Source organism: Periplaneta americana, chromosome 3 (genome assembly GCF_040183065.1).
Source record: "Periplaneta americana isolate PAMFEO1 chromosome 3, P.americana_PAMFEO1_priV1, whole genome shotgun sequence".
Taxonomy (NCBI): Eukaryota; Metazoa; Arthropoda; class Insecta; order Blattodea; family Blattidae; genus Periplaneta; species Periplaneta americana.
Genome location: NC_091119.1, coordinates 155,122,796 through 155,147,283, shown reverse-complemented (window position 1 = coordinate 155,147,283; position 24,488 = coordinate 155,122,796). Strand labels below are relative to the sequence as shown.

Here is a 24,488-nt window from a genome sequence, read left to right as displayed (position 1 = left end):
ATCTTCGGGAACTCATCATAGAGGATATTGAGAGCATTCCAGAAGACATGCTCCAACGTGCTTGGCAAGAAATGGTTCATCGCCTCGATATCATCACAGTGACAGCTGGAGCTCACGTAGAGATATAGTGATGTGCATATCGAAACTTGTTGGGTTTTCCTTTCATATAAACGTTACTGTAGGTTTCTATCTTCAATCGTTTATCAGTCACATACAATTGAAATTAAGTACATTCGAGCGGGTCCATTCAGTATAATGAATAAGCCTTCTCCACCGCATGCCACGTCAGTTACAAAACAAACGAACGTCACGCAGCGAGACTCCAGAAATCAATCACTCGCTCATTTCGATATTTTAAACTCGCGAGATACCAGATATCGTTGTAAACATTTCGGTCATTCAGTGACACCAACTTCTCCATCCCTGGAAAAAATCACATTTTTATCTAGTTAAGACATAATGATTCTCCGATGTGAGTGCGTTTTGTAAATGCAATTTTAATAAGTACCTCGGCAATTTAGAAAATCCCCCCGGACCTTCCCGGACACATTAAAAACTAGGACATGCCCGAGAAAACTAGGACGTCTGGTAATCCTAATCTATTTGTCTGCCTGTCTGTCTGTAAATTTAATTTATTTGTTAATTTAAAATAGCCCACTTATTTTCATCCTGGAGAAATAAATCGTGGAGTTCGTGCACCCTTGAAATTTCTACCAATCTGGAACGTGAGCAAATAAGTAACTCCTCCCACAAACCATTCAAAGTCCCTTCGATTATACTCTTACGCATAGGGGTGGAACGGAATTCCACCGGCCTTGCTTTGTCAGACCTTCATGCTTTCGTTTCTTTCATTTGCTTTGAGTGTGTCAAGATTACACATACAGTACAGCGCTTTAAGATGGTGAGATCGAAAGTTTTTAAAGCACTGGGCCGAAAATTATGAGGATGAATACTTTTATTTCAGTGATAGTGAAATTTTAATGTGCAAATTATGTGATCAGCGCTTGGATTGGCAAAAGAAGGATGTTTTAGATAAGCATATCAAAAGTTGGGGGACATGCAAAGGCAAAAGAAACCGTCAATAAGAAATAAGAGGAGGAACGGCGTGGATCAAAGCGGCAAGCTGCTATCCAAATGCTGCAAGATAACGGGAAAAGTTAAAAGATGAAAAAAACGTTTTTTGTGAAAGATACAGTGAAGATATTTCTGCATATACAAATTAAAATGGTTTTGTTATCTTAGGTGACTTTAACCTAGAATAAAGGAGGTAGATCATCTAAGATTAGCATTGTTAAGGGCAGTGTAGATTGAGGTAGTGAGTAGGTTAACTTAGGTGACAGTTTGGTGCGAGTCATACCGACATTCGGTATAAGTGATCCTTCTTTTAAACATGCATTCAATTTCCTTTTCTAGTGCTATTTCTTAATACAATCGTGAAAATACATCGCAGACACGCCAAAGTAATGTGCTAATAATATAAATAGATCATTTTCTTAATTTTATTAATAACAGTGTATATCCCCGATAAATGATTTCTTAGCATCGCCACAGATACACTTGATTGTACTTGTCACTTCTCTTGTCACTAGAGAGTTCTTGAAATTTATATTTTCCCCGCCATTCATAAAATATTTTGATACGATACCTCTTGCACAAAAGGGGAGATCTATAACTGAAACTAAATTAATATATATCAGTATTATTTGTATTTATCCTGGCAATAATGAACAGTTTGACTTGTAGACATTTTGTTGTTTTAACTTCCCATGATTGTACGAGAAGATTCGAAGAGAATGGCACTTACGTAGACTTTCGGCTCCCCCCTACTAGGCCTACCATTAATGCACAAGACAATGTCAATACGGCGGTTGCTGTCGTCTGCGATACAACGAACTTTTCTGTTGATTTTCGAGTTCGTCATTTTTTTTCCGGTTATTATATGCTTATTTAAGTTGAGTTAACTCTCGCTAGTGGTTTTATATTTTATTTTATCCGTCTTAGTATTTATTTTATTATTGTAAATATTTTTGTTTTATCACTATTATTATTATTATTATTATTATTATCATTATTATTATTATTAATATTATTATTATTATTAATGAATTATTTTGTATTACAATCTTTGTATCATTTCTGTCACGATTATTTTATTTTTATTATTATTATTATTATTATTATTATTATTATTATTATTATTATTATTATTATTATTGTTACTATTATTTCTATCTTCAGCATTATTATGTGATCCCTGTAAAATTTATGTAGACTACTGGACTGTAGCCGAGCACGAGCATATGCTCATTTCGGGTATCTATTCACATGTATTCATTTCAAATGTAAATTGTAAATAAATTTGAAATTTTAAAATAAATGGAACCGAAAAAAAAAATAAAAAAAATCAGTAGCTTAACGAAAACGATTTTCGTGACAGCATAAAAAGTAATATTAATTCCCTAACAAACAATACGAGATGTGGGTGAAAACAATGGGGAGATGATTCATTGTTATGTAAGAAAATATATTGTGACATTGTGTAAGATATTCCTATAAAAGGAAACACTCGTCTATCATAATTTCAATGTACACACTTTATTAATTATTTCTAATTATTTATACATTTTAACTAATATATATATATATATATAATAATTGTGTAGAAACACTTTAAGTTACAACAAGCATGTGTTTATGATTTGACGCCCAGCAGTTTCCACAACTCATCGCAGTCAGAGAATCTTACTAAATCCTTTAGACTCATACCGTTTTCTTGTAACGTCTTGTTTGCAGCCTTTATCGCATCTTCTTTTGGATTCATTCCACGAAAACCAACGTATATCTGAGCTGTAAAAAAACACATATTTGAGTTCCTAATCTGAATTATTTAACGGAATTATCTTTGAGAATATAAAAAATATTTATATGCCTACCAACATAAAATTTACATTTATGTAAAATTCTTCATATATTAAATATGTCAATACACTAAAAAAGGGGATATTTGTGTTGATAAGACAATGGAGTTTAATTCGGAACCAAATTTGAAAAGCGTCAGCTAAAATTTAGAAGCAAAACCCTTTCTTATAACGTCGTTGATTTTATGGAACTTCGCATGTGACAGTATAGAAGATAATTTTTCAGAACGAAGAAAGAATTAATCAACGCTCAATAGGCCTACACTGAACCTCGATGATGTAATTTATGTTCATCATATTCACCAACGTTTTCTACCAAATTACTTCATATTCTTATGTAGGCTCACTGATTTTTAATTCATTTTTCTTCCTACGAAAAATTACATTGTGTACTGCTACATAGGAGGTTTCATAAAATAAACGAAGATATTTTGGTGCAATATTCTGATATTTAGAGGGTTTGATTTATACCTGAAAGAAATAAAAGTGCGGTTGAGATCATGTAGAGCGAGCACCTAGTTGTTTTATTCGTCCTTAAAATGGAAAGTACAATGCAGATCAAGTAAAGGGAGTACTTGGGGGGGGGGTGATTTCTCCCTAAAAGAGGAAAGTGCAGTTCAGGTCAAATATAAGGACAACCTAGATTTGATTCGTCCCTAAAAGGAAAGTGCGGTTTAGTTCATGTAGGCCTATAGCGAGAATTCAGGGGATAAGATTCGTCTCCGAAAAGGAAAATGCAGTCATAGTCAAGTAGAAGGAGCGTTTAGGGTATTTTGTTCGTCATATGAAGAGGAGAGTGAGTTCCAGATCAGTACAAAGACCACCTAGGTTGTTTGATTCGTCTATAAAAGGGAAAGTGCGGTCTAGGTTAAGTAGAAAATAGCGAGCACTCACGGGTCGGATTCGTCTCTCAATGTGGACAGGAAATGGCCGACAAATTTTTCATGGGACCGTCTATGAGAAATGGGGTTTTCTTAAGTAGGCTTACTCTAAATCTATGGCACAGCATAGATCAGCGTCACTTCCTTCCCAGAGGAAGCAATGCTAAATATTTCGATCACCCTTTATATATCGACCTACCCCGATTTTTATCTCGCGAACCACAGATTCGACGTTTTTCATCGGTAATCACTAGGACAAACCATTCATAAAATCGCAAACTTAACTATAGTCCGGGTCAGCTTACTTCGTACCGTAAGGGTGAAACCTAGCCATTTTTCCCCCATTACTACGTATGCTAGTGGATTGTGGTGATTTTCTAGATTGCAGGTTGAATTTTCTTTTGCCAACTTCGTTTCGAATTTCGATGCTGACAAATAGTACAAATGGTAGTGATTTTATAACTAGTATGTTGGCAGCTGAGACAAATATCGACAATATTTGTCGGTACTGGAGTTCCATGAAATTGAAGTTATACTAAATTTCTGAGCCTTGTTACTGGAAGCTGGTGAAATTTGAAATTACTAATAATTAATTCATATCGGTATTAATATTAATAAATAATAGTTATTTTATTGTTGCGTTGTGGTTATAATTGAAGATATAGTCAGGTAAGTATTCGGAGTTAGTACTAATAATTTCATGTGGTCAAACAAAATACATTTTTAGGTTAGGTCTCGTGAGTCTGTTGTTTAGTCAAACCAATGAATTTCGTATTGCCAGACAAAATAATTGACATGTTGATCCCTTTCTCTACGAAAATATGTTACAAATTATTGAATTATTTAGAATAACCTTCAAACATAAAGTACGGTATGTAAATAAGTCATTTAGTACGAAGGATCGTGTGATATTTGGTAATAGTTGGCAATACTGACAAGACGGCAATATTTTCTGTTTAGGAACTGTTCTTATGTGACCCTCACTATAGTATTTAATGCAGTGTCAGCAACACAAAAAGGTGGAAGTAGAACAACTCAATCAGCTTTGTTAACAATACAAAATCGTATGTCCAAATGATGACGTAATATGGACATACATAAACTCATTAAAATGAAGATAGGCTAGAATGTTCTGGGTGAGTATTAGTGGTAACGTTAATATTTTATTTAACGACGCTCGTAAGTGAACGTGTTATTATTACAGTGGCGAAGCTTCAGGGTAGGCAGGATAAGCTGAGCTTCCCCAAACATTTTCGAAGAAGGGACAAGATCAATTTATAATTTAGTTAATTAACAACAGGAGCGTTTCGGCGTTTCGTTTACCTTTTAGCGACGTAAAGTACGGCCTAGATCACTATTTCCGAACCATGCCTTCAACCCAGCTTACACAAAAATTTTGTCACGCTTCGTTACTCTTATGCAGCACCGAAACTGAACGTGTCCCAGAAATGGCTGATGAATTTAGCCTGGGGCTCTGTATAACAGGGACAGAATTATTCAACATGACTTAATTATAGGACTCGGATGTCACAACTTTTCTTTCCTCTCAGAGAAAGCCATGCTAAGTATACAATCGCCCTTTAAAATCCACGTGCAATTCTGATTTATTTTCAATTAAAATGCTTTCCAAGACACTCAGGCATAGGCCTATGAGGAGTGTCATCAAGTGCTAGGGATATACCAAAACCGTTTGTAATTTAAGATATACTCGCGATGATCCTTTCCTACCAGGTAATTTTTAATAACCACATATTTTTCGTAATCGATTCCCAGGATGAACACACTGGACGCCCATGGGACTGCAACAGCAAAATATATTTTGTATTCAGTTTCTGAAGCATAATGGTAGGCTATTTTTAGAAATAGTTCCTTTGTCATGCTAATGCTTTATTCATACTCACATCGCAATAATAATAATAATAATAATAATAATAATAATAATAATAGTAATAAAAATAAAATTTATTTAGTATTCCGTATGTAAATATTAATTTGTATTTGTATTTAGTTCATATACTGTATTGTTCAAATTGTAAAATTTATTGCAAAACTCATATTTTTAATTTCGAGGAATAGTTTTTTTTATACAGAGAATATTTTTTTCATTGTACGGAGTATAATATCTTATTTTACGATTATATATAATTCTATTTATTTTGTCAAGTAGTAATTTTATATTTATATTTTGTAACACATAATAATAATAATAATAATAATAATAATCTAATTTGTATAAACAAAAGCCGCCCTAAATAAGGGTTCGATAGATCGGCCTACTAATCAATTCATAAAGAATAATAATAAAACAAAACAATTTTGTGACACTTGGAAAGAAAAAAAAACATTAAGATAAGAAAACGTAGGAAATCATTTACAATACAAATTTTGTTGGGTACAAATGATTACTAATTATAGCTAAGGATGATTTTAACACGTGAGATCCTATGGCATCAATCGTTGCATCAGAAATTTTATATTGTTTAAGTTGATTTAAAGTTTCACGTGGGATCGTGCCACGGGCACCGAACATGAGCCCAAAAACTGTCCAATGTGTGATGTGGTATTGTGCTCCAAGATGCTGACAACAAGGCTCATGGATGACTTGTTTTTCACGACACACCTCTTGTGGCTGTTGCTCATGCATCTCGAAACGGACTGTGGGATCAAGAATGAATCCCTTAGGCCTATCCTTCTGCCGATCAATTATGATGATATCAGCACGTCTAGTAGAGCCATCAGAAGAGATGCTACCAACCTCCTCATAAACCTCATAGGAAGCATTCTGACGGATTGAAGCTGCGATGAGAGAACGAACCGTTTTATGTCTGTTGATTCGGAGCAATTCTCCATGATGGTAGAAACCCAAGACGTGAGGAAGCGTTTCTTGCTCGTCGCATCTTCTGCAACGGGTTGAGTCAAGAGTTCTACCAGGGAGAGTACGTACAGGTATTGTATTACAGTTCATCTTAATGGCTTGCGTCCACTGACTGCTCGAAAGTTCCTTTTTGGTTGAGATCCACGAATTACCTTTCTTCCCGTGAGAATAGAAAACAACTCCCAAACCTTTACTTTTCAATCTGCTCCATTGATGAAAAGAATCTTCACGCAATGATTTTCTTAGTTTTTGAGAATAAATACGTTCAGAGCAATCGAAGGTAATTGGTAATTGTTTGATGCAATGTTCAATTTCGTTCGGAAGATTTCGAGTGGCTGCTACATGGGGTTGTCAACGTGTAAAAGTCTTTGACAAATATTTAAGTGCTGAAGGTAAGCTTCCCACTGGGCTTTAAATACTCCTAAACCTCGCAATCTTATCTACTAATAACAAAATTTCATTCAATTATAGGATCCACTTTGTTAAGAAATTATGCACCAATATCAGACATATGGAGGTAACAGACTATCTCGCACATGGTGGTCAATATAAAGTAAGTACAATGCTTCTATAATGGTTATAACAACACAGGACAAACACAAAATAGATTCGCATAATGGGATTCTATATTTTTCCACGCCGTTACATGTCACTCTTATATTATGGTTAACTAGGGAAACTACAATGAAAACAAAACAAGACAAAAGAGGAAGGAGTTTTCTAAAGGACCTCATACAAGCAGATACTTATCTGCAGGTAAATGTGTGTAAACCAATATGCACAGCATAATCTCCTCGTGTACGGGCGAAAAGTGTTTAGATTTTTTACCTTGAGAAAATCTCGAGAGTTCTGCGGATGTTTGAATTTTCTGACATAGCGTTATCCAAATTAAAGGTGAGAAAAAGTAAACATAGGAACAAACGATAATGCGAGCATGTGGCCAATATTTTATCACAGTCACGAAGCTCAATACGTAGTAAATATGCATCCATAGATAGTTGCTAACCACTAGGATCGCTACTATCGCCTCAATGCGAAATAGTACCTGCACAGTCTATTGTTCCTAGTACCCTCATAAACTCAAGCTTCGTGACTGTATATACTAGACTGTGATTTTGTCATTGTTTTTGTTTTAAACAGTTCTCTGTAGCGAAATGGCGGCAAACTATGAAGATACAGATTTGAGAAATTATTCTTATGCCTTTATACAAATGTGGAACTATGGAGGAATAGTATTTCTCGAGTGATCACATCTCCACGAAGAATTATTTATTTCAACGATCTCTTACGACTTCTTTGTGAACTATAGTCTAGGAGTTAAGTCTTAGCGAGTATGAACATTGGACAATCATCCAATTCAGACATAGCCTACTTTCCTGAGGTAAGTCTGTACAGATAAGCCTCAGACAACTCTTTGGATGTATGGGGCCCCATACACACGCCACTTGATTCATCATAGCTTATCCTCCATGCTATACGCTATAAATTACTGAAAGTGAGAATTACTTTAGAAACAGGTTGTATTTTTCCATTATTTTTTCACTACTCCTTTAATATAATTCACGCTTCACATGTTCATAATCGCTAAATTAGAGGCATATTTATATAATGTTTAAATCTGAACTCACCTGATGCGTTATCATCGTATTCGTGTAAATAACTAGTTGAGTTCCATTTCTTCACAGATCCTTTGAAAACCTGATTACGCTTCTGCCTGTTGAAACAATAGGTAATATAAGGAGAGACAGAATGAATTTGTGATTTTGACTTACGTAATACCACTGTTTAGTATATACAGTCGCGAAGCTCAATACTTAGTAAATATGCAAACATTAGACAGTTGCTCACCACTAGGGTCGCTAATATCGCCTCATTACAGGCAATGCAAAATAGTACCGTCATAGTCTATTGTTTGTAGCACCCTCAAAACTCAAGCTTCGTGACTGTATATAGTAGACTGTGGTAATACTCATCCCATAGTTGGAGTGGATGGAAGCTAGGCATGGCATAACATTGGTCAGGTATGCCATTTAAGGTCAGAACACAGTAGCCTACAGTTACGAAGCTCAATACGTAGGGAATAATATGCTTCCAATGACAGTTGAACTTTAGTTGCTAGCCATTAGGATCACTACTATCACCTCATCACAGACATTGCGAAATATTACCGGCACAGGCTATTGTTCCTAGTACTCTCAGTTGCTAACAGCTTGGAGTGCTGATCGCGATAAATTCAAAAAATCACCTCAACCTTCGTATGTAGTGGACTGTGGTCAGAGTATCAATAGTTTAGGTTTACATGGCAACGATTTCTGTTTTAGGCTTATTACTGAAATCAACAAATCTGAATTATTTCAGTAAATGTAGTGAATAAACATGCTTTGTCGGTCAGCAGAACCCCGGCCATCCACTATTAAATCATTAAAAAAACGGAGACTCAGTGATAATAACACAGCGATTATTCAGGCGGCATTTCAACGTTGAAAGACATGAAAGAGTTCCGGATCGCAACACAATCAATAACTGGATTGAGAAATTACGAACGACAGCTTCTACAAGAGATAGCAAACCTGCAGGCAGAGTTCGAACTGTACACCGAAGAATATCGAAAGAATGCTGCTATCATTCGCAGTTCAAAACGATCTGCACGTCGACGAACTGTTGCCCTTACATATCCAACAGGTCTCTTCGTCGGATATTGCATATAGACTTAAATTACCATCCGTACAATATTCAAACAGTGCCAGAGTTGTCGGACAGTTATTTCATCTCAAGAATGGAATTTTGCAATGAATTTATTCATTTAATAACGAAGATACAGGGTTTATCGTCACTTAATAATGTCAGACGAAGTAGTAGTTGCAGTAGTAGTAGTAAAGTCCTTTCACTCCTCCGGAAGCATAGGGCCCTTGTGAAAACACGCCATCTTACCCTATTTTTAGCCATAGCTTTGACTTCATTCCAACGCCATCCAAGTTCTGCTTCTCTTCAAACGGGTGACTCTAGGTCTACCAACTTTCCTGTTTGCCCCATGTGGATTCCATTCAAAAGCTGTCCTAGCGATATTGCCCTCTTCTCTCCGCAACACATGCCCAATCCATCTCCACTTCCTATATTTCATCTCTTTCCATATTTCTTGCTGATCAGTAATTTGAAGAGATTTTTATTTGAGATAGTCTTAGGCCACCGTATTGCCATTATGATCCTCAGACATCTATTCATGAATACTTGTAATTTCTTTATAATTGTATATGTTTCTTTCCAAGTTTCACATCCGTATAGCAGAATAGATTTTACATTCGTATTAAAAATCCTTATTTTGATTCTTGAAGAGATTTGTTTGGATTTCCAGAAATTTGCTAGTTGTGAGAAGGCAGCTTGCATTTACATCTTCATCAGAGCCTCCTTGTTTAGAAATTATACTTCCTAAGTATGTAAATTCATTTACTTCCTCTATTTCTTTATTTTGAAAACCACAAGTTCAGTATCTCTTCTATTATTGATTCTCATTTCCTTAGTTTTGGATTTGTTTATCTGAAGACCCGTGCCAGACGAAGCCCGCTTTGAATTGTCTGGTAGTGTGGATAAACATAACATGCGACACTGGAGCGCTCAGAATCCTCGTGAACTGCAAATGAAACCACTTCATAGCCAGAAGGTAGCAGTTTGGTGCGAGTCATACCAACATTCGGTGTAAGTGATCCTTATTTCTTTCATCGAATTCTTCTTTCCATTGTTACGTCGTCGTAATATTGACATCGTCAGAATTTGCTATCAACACGACGGGACAACATCACACACGGCTCGGAATTCGATGGAGACTCTACGAACCGTGTTTAGACACAAGATCATTTCCCGCTTGGCCAGCTCGTTCACCTGACTTGACTGTTTGTGACATTTTTGTGGGGTTATTTAAAGAGCAAAGTGTACGAAACACGTCCGGCTGATTTAAATAAACTAATGCAGACAATTAGAAAACAAATTGATGACATTCCTCCACACATGCTACTGCGCGTCATGGAAAATATAATGACTCGGGTGAGAAAGTGAATCAGTGTCAATGAACGACACCTGGCGGGAGTTATTTTCACGAATTAACTTTGAACTTGTCCTCTGTAAAAATAACTAACTTGTGCCTCCTAATTGATACATCTTTCAATAAACGTTAATGGGAGGTTACCGAGTAGTAAAAATTTCAAAATCATGAGTACATTTTGCCCCACTTTGTACATTTAGGAGTGCGTGCATATATAAAGAAAATTTAATGCCATATTTTAGTTTATTAAATAATATTGGTCAGTAAAAATGTAAAAATATTATTTCACATTTGGAGGAAACTATGTTCGACTACATTACGTTCTCGGATGTGACCTTATATGAATACAGTGAACTAATTAATCAATTAACCACAGATCTCTGGATGTAAATTTATTAACGTCATTCCGAAATGTTACTTTTCCTTGAACACAGCGTCTTAAACAGCGAGCCATGCTAGCTTCATTAAAGTCCAAGGCTGTTATAAACATATCACAAAATTATGAGAGAAACACAAACATTTGAGACCAAAATGCTTTCTTATCATAAAAACCCGTAAAAATGTCAAAAAATGTAAATTTTAAATGTAAATATCACTTACACACGGTTGTAGACCACTGTAATCGTAAGGCTCTTGTCACCCTGAGGGATGTACACATCTAGGACGCACCCAAAAGACGAGTCCACATCATTTTTGGTGTGATATAACCATATCCACTGCCATTGAACTGTAACTCAATTTGATGTTTGTCAAACTGTTCTTAATGCTGATGATGATGAATAATAATACAACAGTATAGCCTACAGTCTAACTTCCATCATTTTCAAGTGGATTCATTATTTGACCAACTACAATAGGAGTGTCTTACGCCAAACTTCTCCGACAGATGGCGCAGATGTAACAGCCGGTATGCGCTTACCGCTTCTCATTTGTTTTGCATCCAGTCTTACTAGTTTGTACAAACTTTGCGGGGTTCAAAATATTATTTTTACGTGAATTAGTAATTATAAAAAATGGATTCGTCCTTTTCTGATCCAGATGCGATGCGGAATAATATACAGTCAATGAAGGTTGCTGATTTAAAAGCAGAACTGAAGAAAAGAGGTGGAAAAACAAGTGGAAACAAACGCGAATTATTAGAAAGGTAGGTTAAACTGTTTGTTATGGCAACAAATTGTTTTGCTTTATTTTTGGGTTACAAATTGAGTGAAATTATATTGCACAATGTTTTATGAAAATACGATATACTGTATATTCCATATCTATTTTTTTTAGGTTAGAAGCTTATATGAAGCTTCATATCCAGAAGACATCAGTGTCATTGGCTCTTACCGGTAGGCCTACATTAGATTTTCCAGAAGTGCTTGATGGATTTCAAGATATCGTATCAGCTCATCGGAGTGAAATAAAACTGTCAAGCTTTGAATTGATTAACTACTTTATTTTCAGAAAGTCAGAAATTAATGGTTGCTCAGTTTCGAATTATAGATCATTGTGTGATTCAGGTTATAGGTTATTTAATGACAGATTCATTAACTTCATTAAATGCTATGTAAATTCCAGTGCAGTGTTTATAATTAGTCAAGTGAAATCAGAATACACAAAAAACAAAAAATATGAAGTGAAACTAGTATTAAATAAGTCTAGTATTATATCAGGAGCAGACTGTGAATGTGTTGCAGGAGCAGGTCCCAAAGCCAGTTGTAAACATATTGCCGCTCTGTGTTACGCTTTAGAGCATTTCTCCAAAAGTGGGGAAATAAAGTGTTCTCAGACTTGCACCCAAGTTCTGCAAACATTTCATCGACCAGCCAATAAGAAAAGAACACAAAGTCCTATAAAAGCGAAAGATCTACCACTAGCTCCAGATGCTCAGATGCCTTGTCATGATGTGAGGCCTCTAAGTGGAATAAATCAAGAAGGATATGAAAATTATGTACATAAACTCATTCAAAGTTCAACACATAAACTCACTTTTTCATATGCTGTAAAAAAAGAGTCGGTTCCACTGATAGGTGTAGTCCATGACCATTACTATGGTGTTGATCCACTGACGACATTTGCAGAAACATTAGTTGCTACTGATGAGGAGAAGAGAGCGCAAGTGGAAAAAACAAAGCGAGAGCAGTCTCAACAACATTTGTGGTTCAAAGAGAGAGAATGTCGTTTAACAGCTAGCAATTTTGGAAAGATCTGTCGCACGAGGGATCCTGAGAAACTTGCTCGACAATTAAGAATGCGATCAAATTTTCAAAATAATAATATGAAGTGGGGTCTGCAAATGGAAGGTTTAGCAAGGATGAGATTCGAAGAAATTACCGATAATCGTGTTGTAAGGTGTGGACTAATAATTCATCCAGAAAAGAGTTACCTAGTAGCCTCTTGTGATGGACTTATAGGTAATGAAGGGGTTCTAGAATTAAAAGGACTTTCAAGCCAGAAAAATTATAAGATTTCTGTAAATGCAGTGCCATACCTGCAAATGATAGGACGGAATGTCGTACTAAAAAGAAATCACAACTACTTCTATCAGGTTCAAGGACAATTGTGACAGGACGACAGTACTGCTACTTTGTGGTGTATACAGCAGTTGACATGCTTATCATAGAAGTCGAGAGGGATAATGTTTTCATACAGGAAATGTCATTGCAACTAGATAAATTTTACAAGGAGTATTTTGTCCCATCACTTTTGTCTTAAATTTTGACTTAAATTGACTCCTGTATCTCATGGTTAATAATGTGTCAGTGTTACTTAGTTGCAGTGAGATTACCTATATAAGAGGTATGCATGAAAATATATAAATGAAGAGAGTTACATGAAAATATGTGGTTTATTATTGTTATTTGATCATTTGTCATGGTGTAAAATGTATTGTTTATTTTTATTTCTAAAAACATGCTTGATAAAAAAAGAATGTAATTTTATAGAGCTGATGCAAACAGTATGCTGTGTAAACTATGACATCTTGACTTGAGTCGACCTGGTTGGCGAGTTGATATAGCGCTGGTCTTCTATGCCCAAGGTTGCGGGTTCGATCCCGGGCCAGGTCGATGGCATTTAAGTGTGCTTAAATGCGACAGGCTCATGTCAGTAGATTTACTGGCATGTAAAAGAACTCCTGCGGGACAAAATTCCGGCACATCCGGCGACGCTGATATAACCTCTGCAGTTGCGAGAGTCGTTAAATAAATCATAACATTTAACATTTCTTGATTTGACAAAAATATACCCATGGATTCGTTTAAACACATTCTCGCAAAATTATTTTCTTCCTGTTAATATTGGAAGTCCTTAATATCCAGCTAAAAATTTATATATTCTTTTAAATTACAACGTAGTGGGTAATATGGTTTGCATCAATTCTATGAAATTATGAAAAGGATATAAACATGAATTGAATTCTGAAAATTAAAACTACAATACGAAAAAGATAGTTATAGCATGGCAAATTACAATTAGCTGTATTTGAGAAAAGTCTAAAATGCAAAGGAATCAAACTTTCATAAGAATAAAAATCACTAACAAGTATGTTTAAGAAAACTTCAAACTTTTGCCATTTATAGGGCTTTTTTTTACAAATATTAATTGATTTTCTAGGTACTGAAACTACGTAGCTTAAGGTAGATTTATATTACGTATTTTTTAGTAAGTTGTGTTTGATTGTGTCCAATCTAATGATTCTATTGATTGATGAAATAAAAATACATTAAGACTAGGCCTAATATCCTAAACCATAATTTTGCAATAATAAATAAATTTAACTAAACAACAGATGATTTTACACAGAACATTTTTATTTCACATCACTGCTCTTTCATGATTGATTTTCTGAAGTTGCAGAGCATATAGCAGACAAATATTATTCTGCTGGATAAACGTATTTTGCTGTACTGCACCTTTGATTGCAGAATTTTGTAAGTTTTTCCAAGCCCTATTGCCCTTTCTACATGGATCCTATTAGAGGCAATTCTCCTCGTCTCGATGTTTTCTGATGGGGAAAATTGTGTTTTCCCCTTCAGGAAAGGTGGAATGTTCAGTGACACACCTTTCACACACAGTAGATCTTGTATGTTGAAGCCCCTGTCAGCCATTACTGCATCTCCTTCTTCCAAGAGATCTAATAAGCCAGATCGTATAAATAACTGTCTATCTGAAATAGCACCCCCATATGCATCAGAAATGAAACAAATGAAACCTGAGGGATTGATCCCTATCAGCACCTTAACTGTATTACAGTTTTTGTAATTGGAAAATGTTGCTTGTTGGGCTGTTGGATTTTTAGGTTTCATTATAGACACCTCAGTAGCATCTATAATGACCCTGGTTGTGGGATATTTTTCCCTAAATGCAGGTGGGACATGTGATAAAACAGTTTTCTTATCAAGCCATATGTTCAGCTCTTTGAATTGACTGTACATAAAATTTATCCAGACATTGAATATTTGACCCACAATATTATTACTTATACCAAATGCTAGGCCTAACTCAACATCTGACTTGTTAGTTCTAAGTTTCATAACTGTGAGAAGGAAGCAATGTTCTGGTGAAAGGGGAAACACTTGTAATTGGAAACGATTTTCCCCAAGAGCAGCAAACACTAAATTAAAATGATTTCTGTCGGTGAAGGAAGTGAAAAGAAGCACAGCAGCTGGGTTACACATGACCCTGTTAATGTCTAGGATGCCACCCTGGTCTGTCTGCGTTCCAGTATTTTGATATTCCACTACTGCAGAAGGAAGTTCGTTCTCATGATCGCATGATAGTTCAATTTCTTCGTAGGCCGATATCTGACATTCTGCCATTTCTATTTCTCCTGGTTCTTGGATGGCAGATCTGTCCAAGGATTTCTTCCTACTCTGAAACCTCTTCTCCCTTGTGGTTCGTCCTGTGGATCTCGACCATTTAAATACAGATGGAACGGCGTTCAATTTGAGTCGTGGTCTTTCCCCTAAAATATAATAATAATAATAATAATAATAATAATAATAATAATAATAATAATAATAATAATAATAATTATTATTATTATTATTATTATTATTATTATTATTATTATTATTATAATTATAATAATAATGTTACGCAATGGAAACTGACATCGCTGTTTTATAAATGTAATTATGGTTCCTTAATTAGAATTAATAAACACTACTTACCTAATAAAGTGGTAACGAAATCTTCCATCTTAAAATGCTGAGAGCAGACCTTAATATTCCTTGTCACATTTTGTTTTTTTAAGTTTTTCCTGCGAATGACATGTAGCCACTGTTTCTTTAAAGTTTCCTGCTTAGGAAATTGATGATACGAAAACGGTCGACCTTGATTTTTGCACAAAGGAACACAACAGTAGTCAGGCATCGCAGTTTTCCGTATCCCCTTTTCATATAATATTATATAATAATTAAATATTAGTTGAGAACTGCACTGTAACACTACTTACGAACATAGCCAAATGCGAAAACAAATGAATCGCAAGAAGCGCATACCGGCTGGTACAGGGGAGACATCTATCGGTAGTAGTTCAGTACACTCCTATTCAGACACTGGATGAAAAAGAGTGATTGTTGGTTAAGGTTGTTATTGCACCTATATAAATTATGTACCGGTAATAGAATATTAACCAATGCAAACATTCTATAAATATTATGTTGCTCAGCGCACGATTAACCGAACGAGTACACGGTTAATAAATAGAAACACTTTTTAACTAAATCCGAAGTCATAAAGACTGAAACAAAATTACGCTTTCTGAAATTACTAACGTTTTCAGAAAAATATAGTAACATTTTCCTCTATACTGAGCAATAATAAGTATTACAATTGAAGGGTTCAGAACCGTAGTGGGCCAAGCACCATTTACTAAAACCGTAGAAAACAAGGATTAAAATGAAGTTATTACCATAATTCAATGGAATCATTTAGCAAGTAATAATAGGAAATGGGACCAAAAGTCGGATTTTAATTTTTTTGTTTTTTTTTTTTTTTTTGGTTTCAAAAAGAGGATGAACTACTGAACATTTAAAAAAAATTCATGGTTCTAGGTCCCATAGATTTTAATATATTACTTATTGAATGTTATATTACATTATGTACTATTCGAGAAAAATGCAATTATTAAAGTTTTATTTGTTTTCTTAGCAACTATAAGAAAGATTTTGGTATTTAAGAAGCGCTGTGTAAAACTACGTCCTAGTTAGTATGTAAAAAGCCTACAGGTATGGGGCAGGATGTCAAAACACAGAAATGCAGTTTTTATACCGCAAATTCGTTATTTTGTTCTCCTGTAAAATTTCCTTCCACGACTTTAGGTCCCTTTTCGCGCAACGGGTCACATATAAAGTATACACATTAAAACTAAATGATATGTCAATCTTTATTGAACTATGGTATTGACTTAACTTTAACCTTTGCCTTCTCCGTTTTTAATAAATGGCGCTTGGCCCATTATGGCTCTGAAGACTTCAATTAGTCCTACACATTATAATAAAGTGAACATCGACTATGTCTCCACTTAATCTCTAAATTAATTAATACATTTCAATTAACAATTGATCAATTCATCAATACCATACTGAAGAATTCCGTTTCCAAATACATTAATCACCATTGCACCATCTAAAGAACTTCCTCATTTATAGTGAAGAGACAGATATTTCCTGAGGGGCAAAGAAATAAAATTTTGATCTGAAGTCACTAGGTCTAGTCTGTATTGATAATTCTAGCAAAGCGCATGAGTGAATTCGACACGGTTCACCGTAGTGTTATGAGCCGAAATCACACCGATTCTCGGGGGTCATGGTCGATTTTTTGTAGGTTTTTAGTCTGTTCAATGTTGCACAGTAGAGTTCTAAACTAATGAATACACTCACTACAAGACTGTGTTTAAATAGTCTGAACACATACTTTTTCACCAATAATCTTGACGAAATGAATAATCAATCTGGGAGGAAAATGAACCCATCAATTTTCAGAAACAGCTAGACTTCAGTTTTTATTAGAGTATGATTAAAAATTATTCCTATTAAAAGTGTTCGAGAAATGAAATATTATTTCTCGGTAAATCATCATATCAATCAAAATCGTAGTATACAAATATTTATACAAAAGACAAAAAAGGAAAGTTATTAGGCTGTAGTCGTAAAAAATTGTCAGTTAAATATTATGCAAGAAGTGTGGGTGGTTAGACACACTGAAACATCGTGTCACAAATTGTGTGCTGCGAAAACCATATGGGAAGGAGCAAAAGCTTTGCTAGTAAAAGCATGGCCAGATTCGCAACTACATGATTGGTGCCAAACATTATTGGTATTAGACCCACCAACAAAACAAAACAAATTTGTAACTGTATGGCTTGCTTCAGGATTCCTGCACTACCAGTTGACAAAGTCCTTGCACAAAATGGAAGAATTCTTACATATGTTGAAAGAAGAAGCAGCCAAGTTGGAAATGAAGGACGAAAAGTCATCCCAAATTTTAAAAGAACTCAAACTACTACAACTGAATAGCTCACTCAGTTTAGTTTAACTCAGGAATTACAAACGTGTTCCCCTCGCTCATTGGTAATATTAAACCAACGCTGAACATTATTTAGTGTACATTTTACCTCAAATTATATTTAGTATTTAAATGTATGTAAATAAGTTGTTATTAGTGAAATAAGGGGAATATTGAGGTAACAGATTAACTTAATTTCAGTTATTCTCAGTTTGAAAAATAATGTAAGTTTATTACTTATTCATTCAACATCACAGTTTCTCGTAATGTAGCTATAATGATAAGCCAGGAATTACTGTATGATTTTTTATGTAATTGTAATTTTACAGTTAATAGCATAGAACTTTAATTCTGTTAACTATTGAAACTACAGTATATGGTATATTTTGACTCTGAAGATGAATTAGATTGAAAAGTCCAAGCCATGAAGTTAACTGAGGTTATTGACGATAAGTTTCGAAATAATTATACTCTCAGATTGCGTTGGTCATCTAGGATAGCAATGTAGTATGCTCTTGCAATACAGTTTAAGAATGTAAATAATAATTCTGAACTTGTAGGAATTAAGTTTCACATAATGTGTTGCGTGGCGAAATTTTAAGATCACTTTTTGAAACTCTTTCAGTTTACATAATGTTTGAGATAATGTTGTAAGAAAGATAAGATATTATTAATATTATGTTTAGTGTCAAATTTCGGATCTTTCTAAGACGGTTAGATATGTAAAATTGAGTTTGAAGAGAGAACATTGATTTACTGATGTCTCGGGATTCACTTTGGAATGCTGTGTTGAGAATTTTTTACAAGGTATTTAAGATCAAAAATTTATTTTCAGAATGCTTGTTACCATAATGCTTTTTGTAGAATTGTTTTGTAGAATGACATCTTTATTTGGGTTTAAGTTACCTCTGAAATAATTTTATGAAGTCTTTGTTCTGTATCTGTTAAAAAAAACGTACTTAGGCTACATAATGTGTATATTATTATTAGTGAATTCTAATTTTATTTTGAACAATTTCATACCTTGTTGAAGTCAAAGTTATTTAAAGTTATTGGACCCATATCACACCCATTGCTGGAAGTGAAAATCGCACCAGCGAATAAAATCAGACATAGCAGGAGCAACATCTTTATTCGCACCTGTGAAGACAATTGAAACATTAATTATTTCGTGTACTTTTAATTTCCTAGACAAGAAACTGACAATTATTACACATTAAAAAAAAAAAAAACAAGCACATTACAGGAACGCGATTTTGTTCCGAGATATCAAATAGCGGAAAATGTTAATAATCCATATCAATGTAGTAGGTACGTAGTAATAGTTTGTAACAGTTATTGTCAATAACCAAGTCAGTGTTTAGTTGCGTTATGAAGTAACGTTTCGTATCGCGTTAAGGAAGAGTTTCACACTTGAAACAATTTTGTTTCCAAACATAAGCTTATCTACACCTTTTCCAGTTGTATTTCAGAAATTATCAAATGTATTTCAGATTAGTCAATTGTATTTCAGACGATATCAATTGTATTTCAGATTTATCAATTGTATTTCAGATGGTATCAAATGTATTTCAGATTTTTCAATTATATTTCAGAAATTATCAATTGTATTTCAGAAATTATCAATTGTATTTCAGATTTGTCAATTGTATTTCAGATGGTGTCAAATGTATTTCAGATTTGTCAATTGTATTTCAGATGGTATCGAAATATATTTCAGATGTGTCAATTTTATTTCAGATGTTATCAAATGTATTTCAGAAAATAAGCAATGCATTTAAGATTACGTAGTCACTTTTATTTCACAAAATAACAAACGTAGACCTACTTGAGATTTTAATATATATTTTTAAAAATAGAAAATGGATTTAAAGAATCCTCAACTTTATTTCATTTTATCGTCTGACAAGCATATTCTCCATAGCTAAATCTGCAGCTTGATGAATTGTACTGTGTTGTACTGCACGAGCACAATCACCACCAACAATATTGTGTGTGCTGCTTCATCAATTTTACTCTCTACAGTACAGTAGGTAAATTAGCCTACAACACCAGGAGCCGTGACGTCAGGAATTCCAAGATGGGTTTTACGTACGTCTTCATTTTACACCAAATAATCTCGATTGGATTTAACATTGGAGAATAAGGTGCCAACCATAAGTTCTGAAATACAATTGATATTTTCTCAAATACAATTGATAAATCTGAAATACATCTGATACCATCTGAAATACAATTGACAAATCTGAAATACAATTGATAATTTCTCAAATATAATTGACAAATCTGAAATACATTTGACTAATCTGAAATACATTTGATAACTTCTGAAAAACAATTGATATTTTCTGAAATGCAACTGGAAAAGGTGTAGTGTAAAAAATTCAAATCTGCATCTGATTCCCCATCCTATCTAAATTTTAATCTTTCTCGCTATTACTAATTCTACAGTCTATCCTTATCAAAATTTGGTGTTATGTTCGACAACTTGGCATCTTCATCGGTGTACCCGATCTTAAAAGGGATGTAAATCGTTGATTTATGACTTATTTTGGAATTCAGGAAAAGGAGAAGCGAAAAATTAAGACAGTAATACTAATACACAAAATACCAAATTTTTAAATCACAATATTACTAATTTCGTGCAGTTAAGAGACAATGAAAACCAACTAATAAGAACTGAGTAATCGTGTGTACCTAAAGTTACTGGTTTCATAAACTTCGATGTTCACATGAATGGTAGTTGGAAACAAACTGCTTGGAAGATTTAGTTTTATTTTTGAAATTCGCTCTGTGATTTTTAAATTTGGATGTAGATATATTTAATTTTGTCAATCTTGAGCGATTAAATGACTCGATCTTCAATTTCTGATTATGAAACTCGAATTGCTCTATCATATATTTCGCTTTTTTCGCAGTTTCTTTTCTTATCAAAGTTTCTTCCCTTACCGATGAAATGTTGTTTATTGAGAAAAATAGCTTTTTCTAATCTTATATTTATTAGTAGCGACACGCTTGTTATTTTTTTTTCACTAGCTTTAGACAAATGATGAATATGCCTCTAAGTTTACGTTACTGTTCTTCCCATACTCACTCGAGACTTGCAATTCCCACAAAGCTGGTTGTGAGCTTCTTTGTACTTTGTATGTACATGTATAGACTAACTAGTTACATTGTATGAAAGTAAGTTTTTATCATGTTGTTTTGTGACGTCTATGACAACGTCAGGCGTTATTCTAAAATATGAAGAAGAATGGAAAGACAAGTAAAATTTATGAATCAAAAATCATTAAATAATAGGGTAAATTAGGGTCTGTTGGACAGTCGGGCATGTTGGACACTTTCTACTTTAACGTGTTACCTCGCCACTTGTGGGCACCACATTCTGCTAGAAATCAGTGAGGGAAGTAGCCACGATTGGGGCTACTTCCGTCAGAATGTGGTGTCCACAAGTGGCGAGGTAACACGTTAAAGATCAAAGTGTCCAACATGCCCGACTGTCCAACAGACCCTAATTTACCCTATATGAAGAGCATAACTCTGACCTGTTCAACTCGGGGCCAGTGATATTTTTTTTACACCTTTCGCTATAAAATTTCAAATTGCTCATTTTAAATTTTAATTCATATTTTAAAACAAAACATTTTTCAGTATTTGAATAAAGGTTTAAGCTTAGAATTAGACGTTAAATGTTTTCGCAGTATTTCCGTGAAGCATGCCATTGCTTACAGATTCCTTTGTTCGTACGATACCGTTTTTATATACAGGGCGTATACAAATGATTCACCAGGTTTTGACATCGTATAGCTTAAAATTTATAATGTCTACCCATTTGTACTCATAGCCAATAGAAAGAGGATATTCTTAAATTTGATATCTCTCATTTCAGATTTCATTCTGACTCTTCAGTGACTCACTAGTGGCGGTTGGTAAAATGGTGACTGATCAACAGAAATCATTTTGTGTTTTGAAATATCAGAGTACTCAATCCATCATCACTGTGCAGCGTGAGGTCCGGAGACACTACAGAGGAGACCCACCAAAGCATTCTGCGGTGGTATCGACAGTTGAAAGACAAAGGGTGCTTGTGTAAAGGAAAAAGCTCAGGACGACCAGGTGTTTCAGCGAAAATGTGGAGAGAATCGAGAGGCACTTGTTCGTAGCCCACAAAAATCAACACGTCGAGCAAGTCGCGAACTGGACATTCCTATGCAACTGTGTGAAGATTCTGCGATTGGGCAATGTGCTCAGGATGATTTGGCACTCCTCAGGTGGCCTCCACGGTCTCCTGACCTCATAGTTTGTGATTTTTTTTTTGGGGGTACGTGAAAGAGAATGTTTACATGCCACCTATGCCGACAACATTGGTTGAACTGCGGGGTCGCATCACTGCTGCGCTGAGAAACATCGACAATGACATGCTCCAACGTGTATGGATCGAACTGGACTACCGCATAGATGTGTGTTGGGTAACACGAGGAGGGCACATAGAACATTTGTAATGATGTGTACAGAACTTGAAAATGTGCTCTTTCGATTGGCTATTAGTACAAATGGATGGACATTATACTTTTGAAGATATACGATGTCAAAACCCGATGAATCATTTGTATACACACCGTATTTCATCTTAAAAGCGCCGTTCTCAAACCCAGGAAATTTGTTATTTTTATTTCGTCAAACAGGCCAGCTTTATTGACATTCACATTTATTGCAGTGCCATAAACTAAACTTCCTACAGTAACAGAGATTTGCCAAGACGACAATGGGAAACCTAATGTGCGCATTTCCTCACTTTAATCCCAACCGTTGCTTACGAGATTATACATCTCGCAAGCAACGATCCCAACATAGCAGTGTCGCAAACAACAAACGAAAGATTTATAACTGTCATACAATGGGAATGGAAAACAGTTTTGATTATCAAGTTCCTTCCTGTCAGCTGAACATTCAATATTACTTGTAAACTTGTGAATGTCGTTGTGAGTGCTAGTTCAATATTATTATGCTTTCTGTTGTGATAAGTTGAATATTCAACGTGTTATCAGTGTTTTTTCATTACTTTTTAAATTATTCAGTTATTAATAGATAATATTTTAAACATAACTCTTCTTAAAATGGCTAAAAGACAAAGAAATTATAGCTTTAACAGTGACTGGGAGGACCAGTATTATTTTATTGAAAGCAGAGGAAAACCTGTGTGTTTATTATATAACTAGCCATACCCGTGCGCTCAGCTGCACCTGTTAGAAGTACATATAAAGTAATTACATAATTAAAATAGGACGTTTGATCCAGGGAACATTCGTGATTGATAGAAGGATAAATCGTTTAATATGTTACTTAATTTAAATTGTATTTAAATAATTAAAATGCGGTCATTTTGGTCCAGAGAGCAATCATTTGGTGCAATGACAATTCCTTTAACATGTTTCTTAATTGTTATTACATGCAACCATAGTTTAATGAAGATTGACATATCATTAATTTTAATGTGTATAATTAGCTTCAGATATTACTTCATACAAACACAGGAACATTCTCTTAGGTTGTTTAATAGCTTTCGATTGTTGTTGTCCAAGGCGCCTTATAGACGAAGTCATTTGTTTTTATTTCAGTACAGCGCCTTAGATGGCGGTGTTATTGTAATTTTAAAGCTCATTTATCTCATTAAATATCAGTCCTATCAAAATTTTGTGTAGAATAAAACTTGTCGGAAATTATTTTTAAAGAAATTTTTGTTACGTAACATTTTTCATGAAAAATAAAAAATAAGCGAGATATTTCTATTTATTTAATTCAGGCTCCCTTATAACCCCCCTTTTAAATAAAGTATTTTGAATGACATATAGCCTAAAATCTAAGTTACAACGAACTTAATTTATATTCCAATTTTCATATAAATCGGTTCAGCCATTATCGCGTGAAAAGGTAACAAACATCCAGACAGACAGACATACAGACAGACACACAGACAGACATACAAACAAAAATTTCAAAAAAGTGATTTTCGGTTTCAGGGCGGTTAATTATATATGTTAGGACCAATTATTTTTGGAAAATCGAAAATTACCAGAAAAACTTCGGCTACAGATTTATTATTAGTATAGATGTTAGCGTATGTGTTCCTAAAAAAAAGTAGAGTAGAGCGACGTTTTTAGCTAATCACAAAAACTTTAACAGTGAATTTTTTGTGAAATCCGAATTAAGAAAACACATAGTGAAAAACCTAAAATCTAAATTAACATTGCAACAATGTGTGTACGAGAGGTCTGTTCAGC

At 34.5% G+C, this 24,488-nt stretch overlaps 4 protein-coding genes across 5 annotated transcripts in view; 1 reads left to right on the top strand and 3 right to left on the bottom strand.

Moving 5' to 3' along the window:
• LOC138696713 (uncharacterized) overlaps positions 1–24,488 on the bottom strand; it is a 60,918-nt gene that overhangs the window by 21,784 nt on the left and 14,646 nt on the right. The window lies entirely within an intron of this gene.
• LOC138697065 (uncharacterized) lies at positions 2,666–11,547 on the bottom strand. Its single transcript, XM_069822660.1, has 5 exons — positions 11,523–11,547; positions 11,311–11,437; positions 8,303–8,388; positions 5,512–5,598; positions 2,666–2,847 (listed from the first exon to the last, which is right to left on the bottom strand). Exons 1-5 carry the CDS (start codon positions 11,545–11,547, stop codon positions 2,693–2,695), a joined length of 480 nt encoding a protein of 159 aa, XP_069678761.1. The 3' UTR covers positions 2,666–2,692.
• Positions 11,569–13,261, top strand: LOC138697064 (uncharacterized). The gene is made up of 2 exons (XM_069822659.1): positions 11,569–11,854; positions 11,986–13,261. The coding sequence occupies exons 1-2, from the start codon at positions 11,724–11,726 to the stop codon at positions 13,259–13,261; spliced, it is 1,407 nt and encodes a 468-aa protein (XP_069678760.1). The 5' UTR covers positions 11,569–11,723.
• On the bottom strand, positions 14,517–16,240 carry LOC138697063 (uncharacterized). The gene is made up of 2 exons (XM_069822658.1): positions 15,870–16,240; positions 14,517–15,661 (listed from the first exon to the last, which is right to left on the bottom strand). Exons 1-2 carry the CDS (start codon positions 16,069–16,071, stop codon positions 14,517–14,519), a joined length of 1,347 nt encoding a protein of 448 aa, XP_069678759.1. The 5' UTR covers positions 16,072–16,240.